Below are 13,723 nucleotides of genomic sequence, written 5' to 3'. Positions count from 1 at the left end.
CAAGCCCTGTAGCTCACGACCAATCCCATGGAATTGGGTAGATATGAACGCCACATGTGTCTACGTTTGCATGTGCTAGTCCCAGAACAACCCTGAGCTGCAGTTTTGTAGATTGGAGAACAACTGCAACAAATGAAGAACAAAATGCTGTGGGAGAATAATGGTGATTGCTTATCTGATGCTTAAAAAGCAAACAAACTAACAGCACAGCTCCTCTACTGTAGATGTTTTTTTGTTTTTTAAATGCTCTATGAATTGTCCTTTAAATGCAATAAAAGCAGCAGACTCCCCCTGCCCAAATCAAAACAGGGGCAGCCGTTGAAATAGCTTTAATCCGTCACTTGCAGAGTGAGTTTGCGGCTTGAGAGGCCAATTGCTTTTTGGCAGAGGTTCAGGTGAGATAATGTATGGAGGATGCAGTCCGAATACGGAAGCTTTCAAGACATTTCACAAGATGGAAGCCGGGGCGGAGGGAATGCAAATGAAGCTGGAGCTGAAAGGCTTGGGCTGTTTGTAAAAATTCTCGCCTGCCTGCCTTTTGGAAGAAGGAACAAAGCCACTGCTGAGCTGCCTCAAAACATTGCCTTCTACTGAGTTGTTCCATTGGTCTGTCTACCTCGATATTGTCTCCATTTTCAGTCTTGAGCTAGAGATACCAGGAAATGAACCGAGGACCTTTGGCATCCAAAGCTGTTGTGCTTCCAGAGCTACAAGCCTTGCTTTAAAAATAAAAAGCAAAATCCCAGTCCTCATGGTTCGGAATAAAGGACCAATTTAACAGGAACAGAGGGCACTGTCTTGTGCATCTCTCCCCATGTTGTTTCAAGACAGCAACTGTTCAGGACTTCAGAAAGCCATCTTCCCCAGCCCTGTACTGTTTTGAAATTGTACTGTTTTAAATTTGCTCTTTGCTACCTTGAGTCCCTATATTGGAGGAAAGGCGGGATATAAGAAAATGAAACAATAATAACAGTAATACTTGGAGATGCCAGGGCTTGAGCCTGTGGACCTTATGCATGCAGTACAGGTTTTCCATCACTAAGCCATGCTCCTTTCCTTAATGCTACAAAAATGAGTCAGGCTCAGAGCATTGTCACTGCTCTTCCTTGCGTTTTCCATACCTCTGGAGTCGATGGTGCTGTAGAAGCAAAAATACTAACCTGTTTAAAAGAAGAGTGCAGGGAACTTAAAGATGCAGCCATGTTAGTCTGTAGACTAAGTGCTTGGAGACTAACTGAAAGAAAGAAGTTGCAGCATGAGCTGTTGTCTATTCTGCCATCCGACAGCCACTCTAGGGCAAGAAGGAGGGAGCTTTGGTTAAGGGGAATGTTAATGTCAGAAAATTTAACTGTGGACCTATGTTGTCCACAAAGGCTGTGGAGTTGTCTTTATTTCAGATCCCACCTAAAATAAAGTTGGACTACACCAAAACCAGGAAGGGGGATCAACCTACTGGACACAGCAGAACAGTATGGTTCCCCAGCTAGAGCCCCCTGATGGATCATACCAAAGGCCCTTTAAGCCCCCCAAATTTTCAAAGAATGGCCAAGGCAGATGGCTCCGGGAATCCATGAGCAACAGAGGAGAGCAAAACCTCTCTCCTTACTTTAGTACTCCATGGCTAAATAACTGTCGATAGATCCAGTTCTCTTGGAATGTGACTAATCCTTTATTTTAAAAAAAACAAAAAACCCTGAAGCCACCATCTCTCTATTGCAGAGGCATCTCTGAATAAGTCGAAACTTTGGTTTAATTACGCCAAGTGGATTGTCTGCTGAGTCTCTTGTTATCCACTGACTTATATGCTAGCTCCAATGAGGTTTTGTAGCCCTTCTGCCCTTTGGATAGAATGGGCGAAAAACCCGGTAATCGATTAAGAGAAGCAAAGGCCATTTGAGAAATGTTATCTGCTGGTGTGTTGTATTCAGATGTGCATGTCTCCTGCCTCAAAGTGTTTGTCTTAGTGTATGTTGGATCCTTGGCCTGGATGCTGTTGGGAGCCATTGCTTTGTCTTCCCCAAAGGAAGAAGCATCCATGCAGGGACGTAGCTAGGATTTTAGGAAGGGCGGGGTCCAGACTAAGTGCCACCATTATAATGGGGCTTGGGTGCGGCAGCACAGCAGCACACCATTCATTTTTCTAATGGGAAGGGGGAGGGGTTCAGACCCCAAGAACCCCCCCCCCTTGGCTACGCCCCTGATCCATGGAGTGCTTTAGGAGGAGCTTTCTTTCTTTCTTTCTTTCTTTCTTTCTTTCTTTCTTTCTTTCTCACACTCTGCTCTTTTCTTCTCCCCCTTGTAGTCGCTCAGCACTGGGGCTCCTCAGGAAGAAACCGTCTCAGGCGACGACTCGAAAGCGGCCAAGCGGCCCCGGGTGGGCGCTGCCAAGAGCCCGGAGGAGAGCGGGCCCAACTCCGACTACTTCGCCATCATGGAAACCCTCCTCCAGCCCCCGTTTCAGCCAAGCACACAAACCAGCACTCCTTTCTGAAAGCAGGACGAACGATGCTTTAATTTAAACGAAAAGAGCAACTCCCTTTTTATTAAAAAATAATAATAATAATAATAACAAAAAGGAAAAGATTTCTTTCACACACCCCTGCAGAAAATAATTTAAGGTGAAAACTGCGGAGCGGGAGACCCAGCCCTGGTGCAATAATAATAATAATGTGCAGACTTAATTCCTTTCTTCTGTTCTCGGTTTGGACTTTTGGAGAAGTTTTCCTGTTCTGGCCTACCTCTGTTCTTCCTGCTGATACGTTATTTGCGTGGATGAAATCTTTGGAAGGGGGAGCGCGCCCTTCTCCATAGAAACGTCAGAAGAATATGTACAAAAGGACCTGTTGGCAGATGAACTTCCCATGTTTTGCTGGTTTGGTTTTTTTTACCCCATTGGTAAAACCTTCAAGAAGTCAAGAAGTGTTCCAAACGTACAACAATGACTCCAATTTTTAAATCACAGCCATTTCCCCCCCCCTCTCTCTCTTCCCCCATGCATTAAATATATAAATATATATATGTATATTCTTTCCTTTCTCTTTGGGGAAAAAGGTGCTATTTCCTGACTACTGAAGCAGCCTTTTGTTGTTGTTGTTTTTGAATTAGCAATTTGTGTATGTATATATTATATATACATATATATATTTAAAATTGCCGTTGACATTTTCTATTTAAAAAAACAAACAAACGAGGAAAACATTTGTGTTTTATAAAAAAGAAAATAAGCAAAAAACAACAAAATGAAAGAGGGAAAGGTTTCCACAATTTCTCTCCGCCTGGAAATTTCTTTATAAAGTTAATGAAATTCCATAGAGATATAAGCTGTTATAAAGTAAGGATGGTAATCTTTGTTCTGCCTTATGTTGGCCTTTAGCTCCCATTAGCCCCAGCCAACAATACCCATTGGTCAGGGGTGATGGGAGGTGCAGTCCTTGGGCATCCGGAGGCTACATAAAATGTATACAGCCCTCCTTTTTAAAAGAAAGAAAGAAAGAAAGAAAGAAGTCATTGTCATTGGGGAGAGGGAGACAAGTTGTTTTTTTTAAATACCTCTTTTGGGGGAGGAATGATATGGGGAGACAGTTGTGTTTGTGTTGAACAAAGGAAATTTCTCTTCAGTTGAAGTGTGTTACAATAAATGAAACCACCACAACACATACTGGATGGGATTCAGTGTGAACACTTGCATAACGTTGGGGTAAGGGGAGATGACCCAGCATTGGGAATTATGTTTCAGCGTTTGGGGGTATGTGTTAGAGTCTAACAGATCTAACAGTTAGTTATTCCTCTCTTTAGCCCGCACTCAAAAAGGAAGACATAACGCACGGACGCCTGTTAAAAGTCTTCATTTGGTACATACTGATGGGGCAGATGGACGGAGAGTCATTTGTGAGATGCTTCTTCATCCTTGCCAGACATGAGTACATCAATTGGCACTTTTTCAAGGCAGGCCTCTTCCCTCCCCTTTCCAAAGACATACAATTTCTTCTTGATCACTCCCTCTTGCTCATTTTTTGTACAGTGGTACCTCCACTTTTGCTAAGGTTAGGGACTCAGGACCCCCGGAAATTAAAAACTATTGTTTAACCTAAGAGAACACCTCTCTAGGAATCTCTCAGTGTTCTCCAGCACAATTCTGTGGTCAACATCTGCCATACATTGATCATAGAATTGCCCTGGAGGACCAACGGATGCCCAAAGCAGTGTTCTCTGTAGGAATTCCTTGGTCTTCCGGCTCAATGCCTGGCAAATAGAGGCATATTGCAGGACCCAGAGATTCCTAAAGAGAACATATTAATCAAATCTGCAAATGTCCAAGCCACAAATGTGGAGGGTCGACAGTACATTGTTCGCCCAGGCACTCTTGCTTTGTTGAAGGATAGATAGAGTCGAAGAGGAGAGGCAAGTGAATATGCCTACCTTTTTTGTGTGTGTGAGTGGATGAAAGAGATGGGGGCAGCCTTTCCTGATGTTTTCCTTCCTTTTCCCAGAGCAAACTCCTTTAGAAGAGGTGGGCTTGGCTTCACAACTGAGTGTAGACTCCCTTTGGCATCCCTGAGCCATGTGCAGGCTTTAGGAGGGCCTAGTTTACCATCTCCCACTTGCAGGTATCGCTGCTTTTTCTTTCTGTCTTCTGGTCTCCATCCATTCTAGCCTGTTCTTCTGAAACGGACCATTTATGATAGAAGGCGGAGAAGAAAGGGCTAGAAGGATCCAGGAGAGATCATACAAAGTGGTCTTTTGGTGATTTCCAAACACATGCCCTCCAGTTGTTTTGGACTTCAGCTCAAACGTTTTGGCCAGTGGTCTGGAATTCTGGGAGCTGAAGTCCAAAAACACCTGGAGGGACATAGTTTGTGAATCCCTAGATCTTGATACTGAGTTTTCTCCCAACACACACAGACAGCTTGATATCTCTTTGATGGGGTTAAAAAATAGTGTTTTTAAAGTACAGTACAGTTGCCCCTCCGTTTTTGTAGACTTCAGATCCGCGACCTTTGCTTACGAGGAGCAAACGGAGGGGGTTAAAATGGGTCACGCTCCCCCAATTCAAGCCTATGGGGCTTGTATATCTGCGAGTTTCCATTTTCGCAGACGGGTCCGGAACGGATCCCCTGCAAAAACGGAGGGCTGACTGTAGTTCTCCCCCAACCCTTCTCTGATACCAAAAATAACATGAAAATTAACTAATAATATAAGGGGAATGGGATCTTGCTAAGCTGAGGGGTCAAAGCCTCATTTCTTCTACCAAATGGTACCTTTTCCCTCTCCATCCCAATCTACCTTTCATGGACTGGTCTCCTTCTTGGAAGAGGGAAAGACAGGAAAGGGTTATTTGCTTGTATAGTTTTTACTTTTTAATGAAATCTTGGTCACTGGGCCACGGTTGTTCTCTTTCAAAGTGAGAACGTTGACTTTGCAAGCCATTTTTAGACATTTATGGGGTGCGGGGGGGTAGGGTAAGTGCTATTGCAAAGGCGACGGGGAGGGATTTTTCCACTGCATGGATAAATGCTGACTTGAAGTCTCACCATTGCTGTAACAATTCTGTATATTTCTATTGTAAAGGAAAAACCAAAAAATATTATGTATTTTCTCTCTCTCTTGCTCCCGGTTCCCCCATGATTCAGATGGTGAACTTTTGCTTTGGTTATGCCGTGCACCTGCCTTTTTGTACAACCTTTTGGACCTTTTTATTTCTTCCTTTTTTCCTTCCTGTTTTCCGTTTCTTGACTGTAGTTTTCGAATCCCATCACTGCCTCCCTTTTACTAAGACACACTGACCAGTTTGGGAACCGTTTTTGTAATATCTCTCTGGAATAAAGGGGGGATGCCTTGGAAGAGGGACAAACAGCCCTCTCCCTTTGTCACCTCTTCTTCCACCTTTTCCTCTCCCCTTGCCACCGACTTTATATTTGTAAGTGATCTGTGTGATAATATATCTATATAAAAAGGGGGGCTGTTTCCTCTCATGACGATGTGATTCTGCTTTCTTTGCTTTTAAGCCTCCCTCCTCTTCTTCCCTTTCCTTCGACAGTTGCAAAATTTGGGGATTTTGCATCCACTCACACCTCTTCTTGGGGGAAAAGGATCTGCCAAACACTCCTACTAGGAGTGCCACCCTTAGTAAATTTCACCCACACAGGAAGCACTAGAGTCGAAAGTAGATTAGGTGTGACACACAGTACAGTTGGCCCTCCTTATCCACGGATTTTTTATCCACGGATTCAAGCATCTATGGTTTGAAAATGTTTTTTTTTTAATATAGCAAACCTTTATTTTTCCATTTCGTATAAGGGACAACATTTCACAATGCCGTTGTGTTTAATGGGACTTGAACATCCATGGATTTTGTTATCCATGGGGGGTTCTGGAACAAAACCCCAGCGGATAGCAAGGACCCACTCTATTTCCGTTTTGTCCCACGTTCCCCTCTCTTTGCAATGCTAAATCTTCAGGCTGCACAAAGCTAGGCCAGATGTTGTAGTCTACTCTCAATTGAGTATCAAGAGAGAGGAATTATCTATGTTCCCATTCTTGGTTGTGTGCCATCATGTCACTCCCAACTTTTGTGTCCCTAAGGTGAGCTTTTAATCACAGGGTTTTCTGGGTCACTGGAGTCCTAGTCAAACCACTACACCACACTGGCCCCTTCTCTAATCTTGGTGTGATTTTTGGAGCCTCTCTGGTGTGGCCCGTAATTAATTCTTTCTTCCAAACAAGAAAGCTGCCCATCTCTTTTCTGCACTTATTACTTTCTGAGATGGGTGGCTGTTGTGTAGCACCAGAATGTCACACAACATAATGGCCATGCTGTAGATCTGTGTGTCACTTGGGTGAGTGGCCTTTCTCTGTCGTGGTCACCTTCATCCATAACTACCTGGACCTCTCTGGTCTTGGATTATTGGTGGTGATGGGGTTGGTATGGCTTTCTCTATTGTGGTCAGCTTCATCCATGAGCTCCTGAACCTCTCTGGGCTTTGAGTGTTGGTGGAAATAGGGTTGGTGTGGGGAAGAGGTTTTCTCTGAGGAAGAGTTGGATGTGCTACCTTCCGAACCTAGGAGAGCACCTTCAAACTCGAAGACACTTGATGTGCTCCTCATATTTGAAGAAGATGGAGAGGACAAGCTGAGATGTTGCTGCAGCTCTGAAATGCATTCAACTTCACCACAGGTCTCCAATTCCGAATCATAGAATTGCCCAGAAGAATCCAGTGGTGCAGTAACTCTGGATCATGAGAATGGGCTTTTCTTCATGGGTTGTTCTCAACCAAGCCAAATCCGGCCATATCACTGCTCCCTTGACCCACTAACCTGTTTTGCTTCCTGTGATTTCGACTGAGGACCATTCCTTCCTTTGCGAGATGCTCTGCAAAACCATAGCAAGGCTGGACCGGGTAAGTAATGGACAAAGACGAGTCCTCTTTGGCATTTAATTTCAATTGGGTAAGTAGGCATTTGAAGAGACCAAGAATTATTCAACATGCACCGCACAAGAATAAATGGATCATCTCAGTGAACACAATGAGAGGTCGGTCATTTTTATCATAGATTAGGTACACATTTGTAGCTTTGACTTTTGCAGATTTGATTAATATGTTCTCTTTAGGCATCTCAGTGCAAGTTTGCCAGAAGTTGACCATAGAGTTGTGCCAGAGGACCTAGAACGTCCTAGAGAAAACACTTCTCTAGGCATTTATAGCTCCTCCAGCATGATTCTATGATCAATTTGTGGCAGATGTTGGCTATAGAGTTACACTGGAGGACTTGGCAATTCCTAGAGAGGTGTTCTCCCTGGTAAAAAGAACAGTGTTTTTTGTTTGTGGTTTTGCCACATTCAAGAAGAAGAAGGAAGAAGAAGGTGGTAAAAGAAAAAAAGAAGAACTTTTGTGACATTGCTGTCAGTGCCTCTTCAAAGGTATATTTTGTGAGTGTGAAGGAGAATACACACAAATACCTGGCCTGTCGGAGCCCCTTGACGCTCCGCACTACATCTCTCTCTTTATCTCTCGCCGCAATTGGGTCTCCCTTTGGAAGGAGAGGAAGAAGACTCAAAAGGACACAACGCAACCTCCTGCTATGAAATATAATTGTCATTGTGACAGGCCCCATTGTGGGACGGGAAATGTGTGCCTTTCGGAGAGCTGTCTGTGTGATAAAAGAGCTGCGGCGGAATCAGAAATTAATCCCTTGGCAAGAGAATGACATGGTTATCGCCGGATTGCCGCTAACAACTTACTCAAGCCCTTCGCTTGACAAAGCAAACCAAAGGTGGGAAGAAGGACGGAGAAACATCACCTCCTTGCTTCGCCGTCCTACCTGTTGGGGTTGTTTTTCCCCCTGTCCTTTCCTTCTCTTACCACCAGCCCACCTAAAACCCAAATCGGATTTATTATGTGCATCAGTAAGAAAGCGAGATGGTTGTTGCTGTTGTTGTGTGCCTTCAAGTCCTTTCCGACTTTTAGTATCTTAAGGCCATATCATGGGATTTTCTTGGCAAGATTTGCACAGAGGAGGTTTGCCCTCGCCTTCCCTGAGGCTGAGAGAGTGTGACTTGCTCAGTCCTTTATGGCAACCCTAAGGTGAACCTATCATGGGTTTTTTTTGGCAAGATTTCTGCAGAGGAGGTTTGCTTACAGACTGTAAACCGCTTGGAGAGTGCTGAGTTCACTATGAAGCGGTACAGAAACGTAAATGCTATGGTGATTGCTATTGCCTTCCCTTGAGGCCGAGAGAGTGTGACTTGCCCTGGGTCACTGAGTGAGTTTCATGGCCGAGCTGGGAATCGAACCCAGAGCCGCAGTCTGATGCTCAACCTAGTATCACATCCTATTAATTTTAAAAGATCTCAAAGGAATGATGCTGGAATATACTCCCTTGATAGGCCTTTTCTGGGGAGAAGGAAAAGATTACACTCATCCCTCCATATTTACGGATTTCATATTTGCGAATTTGATTATTCACAGACTTGTTAAATGTGTTCTCTCTAGGAATATCTAGGTCCTCCAGTGCAACTCTATGGTCAACTATAACTCAAAGTCACACCGAAAGACCTAGAGATTCCTAGAGAGGATACTCTACTAGTCATTTGTAGCTCATCCAGTGCAACTCTATGGTCAGTGTTTGTCGGACGTTGACCACAGAGTTGCCCTGGAGGACCTAGAGATTCCTAGAGAGGTGTCCTCTCAGGTAAAAACAGGGTGGTTTTTGTTATTTGCAGTTTCTCCATATTCACGGCGGTCTTGTGCCCCTAACCCTAGCGAATGGGGAGGAACAAGTGTATATGGTGGCGATGCTGCCCTTCAAGTCATTTCTGACTCAATGGCAACCCTAATGGGGTTTCTTTGGCAGGTTTCTTCCGAGGGGGCTTGCCATTCCTGCCCTCGGAGGCTGAGAGAGTGTGACTTGGAACTGGATAACTTGAGGCCTCTTCCAACACTACGATTCTATGATAGGTCACCCAGTGAGTTTTCTTGGCCCAGCAGGGATTCGAACACATCCTATGGCCCTGAATTGGAAACGACTTGAAGGCACACAATGCAAACAAATGTATATATTCCATTTTGATATACAGTATATATTATACATTCCAGTAAAGGATCCTGGATGCAACTAGTGTTTGCTAAGCGGGAGAACATGCAACAACTATAGTGGAAACGGCCAAAGTTTAATCTCACTCTCTCCTAGCTTTCTTCGTTGCATTGTTTTAGTGTGGACCAGCTATCGCAACCCAACACTGAGCATCTCTTTCTCCAGCTCTCTTTTAACATGCCTCAGTGCCAATGCTGCTAGAAAACATCCAGCTGGACAGAGGAGGGATGGGTAATAAAAGCAGACATAGCAAGGAGCTGCTTTGTTGGAGGCTTTGATAACTCAAGGTATATCTATTATTATTATTATTATTATTATTATTATTATTATTATTATTAATTTTTTTGTATCCCGCTCTTTCCCCAGAACTGGGCATCTTAAGTGTATGCGTGTGTTGTGTGCCTTCAAGTCATTTCTGACTTATGGGGTTTTCTTGGCAGGGTTTGATCAGAGGAGATTTTCCCTCACCTTCCCCTGAGGCCGAGAGAGTGTGACTTTGACCCAGGACACCTAGTGGGTTTATACAACTGAGCCGGGATTCGAACCCTGGTCTCCAGAGTCATTCAACCCGCCATACCATGCTGGTGCATGCACACTTGAAAACAGTACACCTTCACACCACTTTTTAAGTGCGCCATAATCGTAGGCGTCGTCGTTTTGCACGCTTTGCGCAAAAGCACACGGAAAAGGACAAGCCCCAGTTGAAGTGGGCTGAAAGTGGGTTATCTTTTGGCGGTGTAGATGCCCCCTTAGGCATCCCTGTACTCCGGAGTATGTCCTGGAGTCTACATCTTCCTCCTTTTTGGACGGTTTCCCCAAATCCGATTGGATAACCTCTCCATGTTGAAAAAAGCGCCCCATGCCAGTCAACAAAAATGTGCCAGGATCTGATAACCAAATCTGTTTGGAGCAGCTGCCTGGTGACAAGTCTAATAAACGGTATTAATGGGGTCATTATTATTCCCTAATTAAAAGCTAATAAGGAAGAGTTAATTGCCTTTAAAAAATGACGCCGGGACCGGGCGCTGGCATGGATTTATCTCTGTTTTGCTTGCCTCGCCTGGCAGGACTGATATTTTTCGAGGGTAATTAACTGAGCCCAATCTTTCGCATTGGTTCAACCACTTGAATGTTAAAAGGTATATTTGGAGATACACACACACACACACACACACACTTTGGCTCCCTTTCCTTCCAGTGGCTTCTTCAGGTGTTATCATAAAGGAAAGCATCTACTTGATATGTGCTATGATTCTAGATGGTATATTATTATTTTTAATGGTGGTTTTTATAATTTATTAATTTAATTGTATTTTATAATTGTTGTCGTTTAGTTGAAATGGGAGTCTAAAGGGATTGTGTTGTTTTATCTCACGTACATTTGATACTGTTGTTGTTATGTAATGTATTTTGTGATTGTAACCTGCCTCGATCCTCTGGGAGAGACGGGCAATAAATATTATTATTATTATTATTTAATAGCAGAAAATAGTCATAGAATCATAGAATCATAGAATCGTAGAGTTGGAAGAGACCACTAGGGCCATCCAGTCCAACCCCCTGCCATGCAGGAAATCCAAATCAAAGCATCCCTGACAGATGGCCATCCAGCCTCTGTTCATTAGGGTATGCAAGCCTCTCCCCCACACAGTCAGAGCATAGCTGGAGGGGAATAGGAGGCCGGAAGATGACAAGGAAGACAGTGTTTAGCAGGATAGGTCAGGGAATCCCTTCTGTTTGCGAAGAGAGCGATCGATGCTCTTGGAAATAAATATAAATCAAAATATATATAATCATCATCTCTTTTTAAAGAGAAAATTGTTTAAAAATGTAAAAATATATTTAAAAAACCCAGAAATTTGGCAGAAGCAAGGATTTGATTCCAGGGACTACAGAAATGGGATGCCGTGGTTGGAGTGTTGGACTAGGACTCTGGAGACCAAGGTTCGAATCCCAGCTCGGCCATGGAAACCCACTGAGTGACCATGGGCAAGTCAAAAACTCTCGGCCCCATAGGGTCACCATAAATTGGAAAGAACGATGACTCTGGAGACCAGGGTTCGAAGCCCAGCTGGGCCATGCAAACCCACTGGGTGACCTTAGGCAAGTCACTATCTCTCAGCCCCCAAATAACCACATAAGGTCACCATAATTTGGAAAGAACCATGACTCTGGAGACCAGGGTTCGAAGCCCGGCTCGGCCATGGAAACCCACTGGGTGACCTTAGGCAAGTCACTATCTCTCAGCCCCCAAATAACCACATAAGGTCACCATAATTTGGAAAGAACCATGACTCTGGAGACCAGGGTTCGAAGCCCGGCTTGGCCATGGAAACCCACTGGGTGACCTTAGGCAAGTCACTATCTCTCAGCCCCCAAATAACCACATAAGGTCACCATAATTTGGAAAGAACCATGACTCTGGAGACCAGGGTTCGAAGCCCGGCTCGGCCATGCAAACCCACTGGGTGACCTTAGGCAAGTCACTATCTCTCAGCCCCCAAATAACCACATAAGGTCACCATAAATTGTAAAGAAACATGACTCTGGAGACCAGGGTTCAAAACCCGGCTCGGCCATGGAAACCCACTGACCTTAAGCAAGTCACACTCTCTCAGCCTCAGAGGATGGCAATGGCAAACCACCTCTGTAGCCAAGAAACCCCTAATGATAGATCTGCCTTAGGGTCACCATAAATCGGGACACAACAACTTTTTAAGCTGTGTTTTATTCTTTCATTAAGCCATTTGTTTTAATATGGTAACAATTTAATTCTCTTTTAACGTACCACTTTTCTATGTTGTTGATCATATTGTGCTTTTAATCTTGGGTCCCAGTTTTGGAAAAAGAGTGAGATTCAAATAAATATAATAGGATTTATTTTAACGGCAACGACTCCTCCGTTTGCTGTTCTGTGATGTATTGCAGGGTGCTTGCAATGTTTTAATAAAAATAATGTGAACAGCTTTGTATTTTGGGGGCACCTTGAAAGTTGAAAAGGAAAACATAGCGAGGGAAAGAGGACCAGAGAAGAAGGTAAAGGTTGGGGAAGTTTACAATAAGGACATAGTTTCCCTTTAAGACTAGTGGGATCCCAGCAAGAGGCATAACTTGATGACTTATTTCTTGCAGCTGAGAAGGGATTGTGTTAGGATTCAGGGAGGAACCATTTTGTGTGTTTGTTGAAGATTTGAAAACATCCCATGGATGCCTTCCTTCCAGATCCAAAAAGAGATGGCTGGGGTCCCAGAACAGGAGCCTGCGAGAGAAGAGCAAAAGTAAGAGAGAAGTTGTTATATGCCCATTTAACAGTTTTTGCCAGGGAAAAGCATGGCAGGAAAAAACCTGCCCCTCTGGACCTTGTTTGGTTCTGCAATGTGCAAAAGTTGTTGAGTTGTAGAGCTGCTTTTGGGGTCGGACAGGAGGGAGAGATGGGGTAACTTATCCCCCCCCAAAACCAACACAACCTTTCTAGGGCTGAGAGTTTGTGACTCACCCAATGTTACCAAGTGGGTTTGCATTTCCAAGCTGGGATTCGAACCCTGGTCTCCAGAATCATAGTCCAGCGTCACCTGTGCAGACTGTCCTCCCTGACCTTGTTGAATTTTTGGCATCAAATATATAAATAGATATATTGATATATAGTCCCACTAAGTGACACTGGGTAAGTCACACACTCTCAGCCCCAGGGAAAGACCATGGCAAGCCTCCTTTTCTCTAGGAACATCTAGGTTCTCCAGTGCAACTCTATGGTTTCCTTCCGGCAGAATTGCGCTGGATGACTTAGAGATTCCTAGAGGGGACATGGTACTCAAAAGCGCAAAGAATCAAAGCCAAATGTGGAGGGCCAGCTGGACATCTAGCCAGGGTTAGATAGTTGTTCGGTGTTGGGCTAAGACCCTGGGAGGCCTGTGTTCAAATCTATGTTCAGATACGGAAACCTGGACAGGTCCCATCTTTCACCCTCAAAACCCTCTCTTGATCTTGCCAGGTAGACCCCGCTTTAGGGTTGTCATAAATTGGAAACTGTCATCTTCCAGCCTAAGAAGGAGTGATCAGGCAGGCCCAGCTCCACCAGGGATAGCCTGAAGGAAGAGGCTGCTCCCTCCTTAACTGTCATCTTCCGGCCTCC

General features: G+C 44.3%; 1 protein-coding gene across 3 annotated transcripts in view; it reads left to right on the top strand.

Annotated features, from left to right (window-relative positions):
- The window catches only part of KDM4B (lysine demethylase 4B), a 127,382-nt gene extending 123,726 nt beyond the window's left edge, over window positions 1-3,656 (top strand). For all 3 annotated transcript variants that reach the window (XM_089535813.1, XM_089535815.1, XM_089535816.1), the window contains one exon: window positions 2,303-3,656. In XM_089535813.1, coding sequence (XP_089391939.1) covers window positions 2,303-2,491 — 189 coding nt within the window. In that variant the 3' untranslated portion in view covers window positions 2,492-3,656. The remainder of the gene's footprint in view (window positions 1-2,302) is intronic.
- The last annotated feature ends 10,067 nt before the right edge of the window (window positions 3,657-13,723 follow it).

The sequence above is a fragment of the Sceloporus occidentalis genome, unplaced genomic scaffold (genome assembly GCF_023333645.1).
Source record: "Sceloporus occidentalis isolate IW3139 unplaced genomic scaffold, rSceOcc1.0.p SCAF_8, whole genome shotgun sequence".
In the NCBI taxonomy this organism is placed as follows: Eukaryota; Metazoa; Chordata; class Lepidosauria; order Squamata; family Phrynosomatidae; genus Sceloporus; species Sceloporus occidentalis.
Note: the sequence above shows the minus strand (reverse complement) of the source record. Positions and strands in the feature narration are given on the sequence as shown.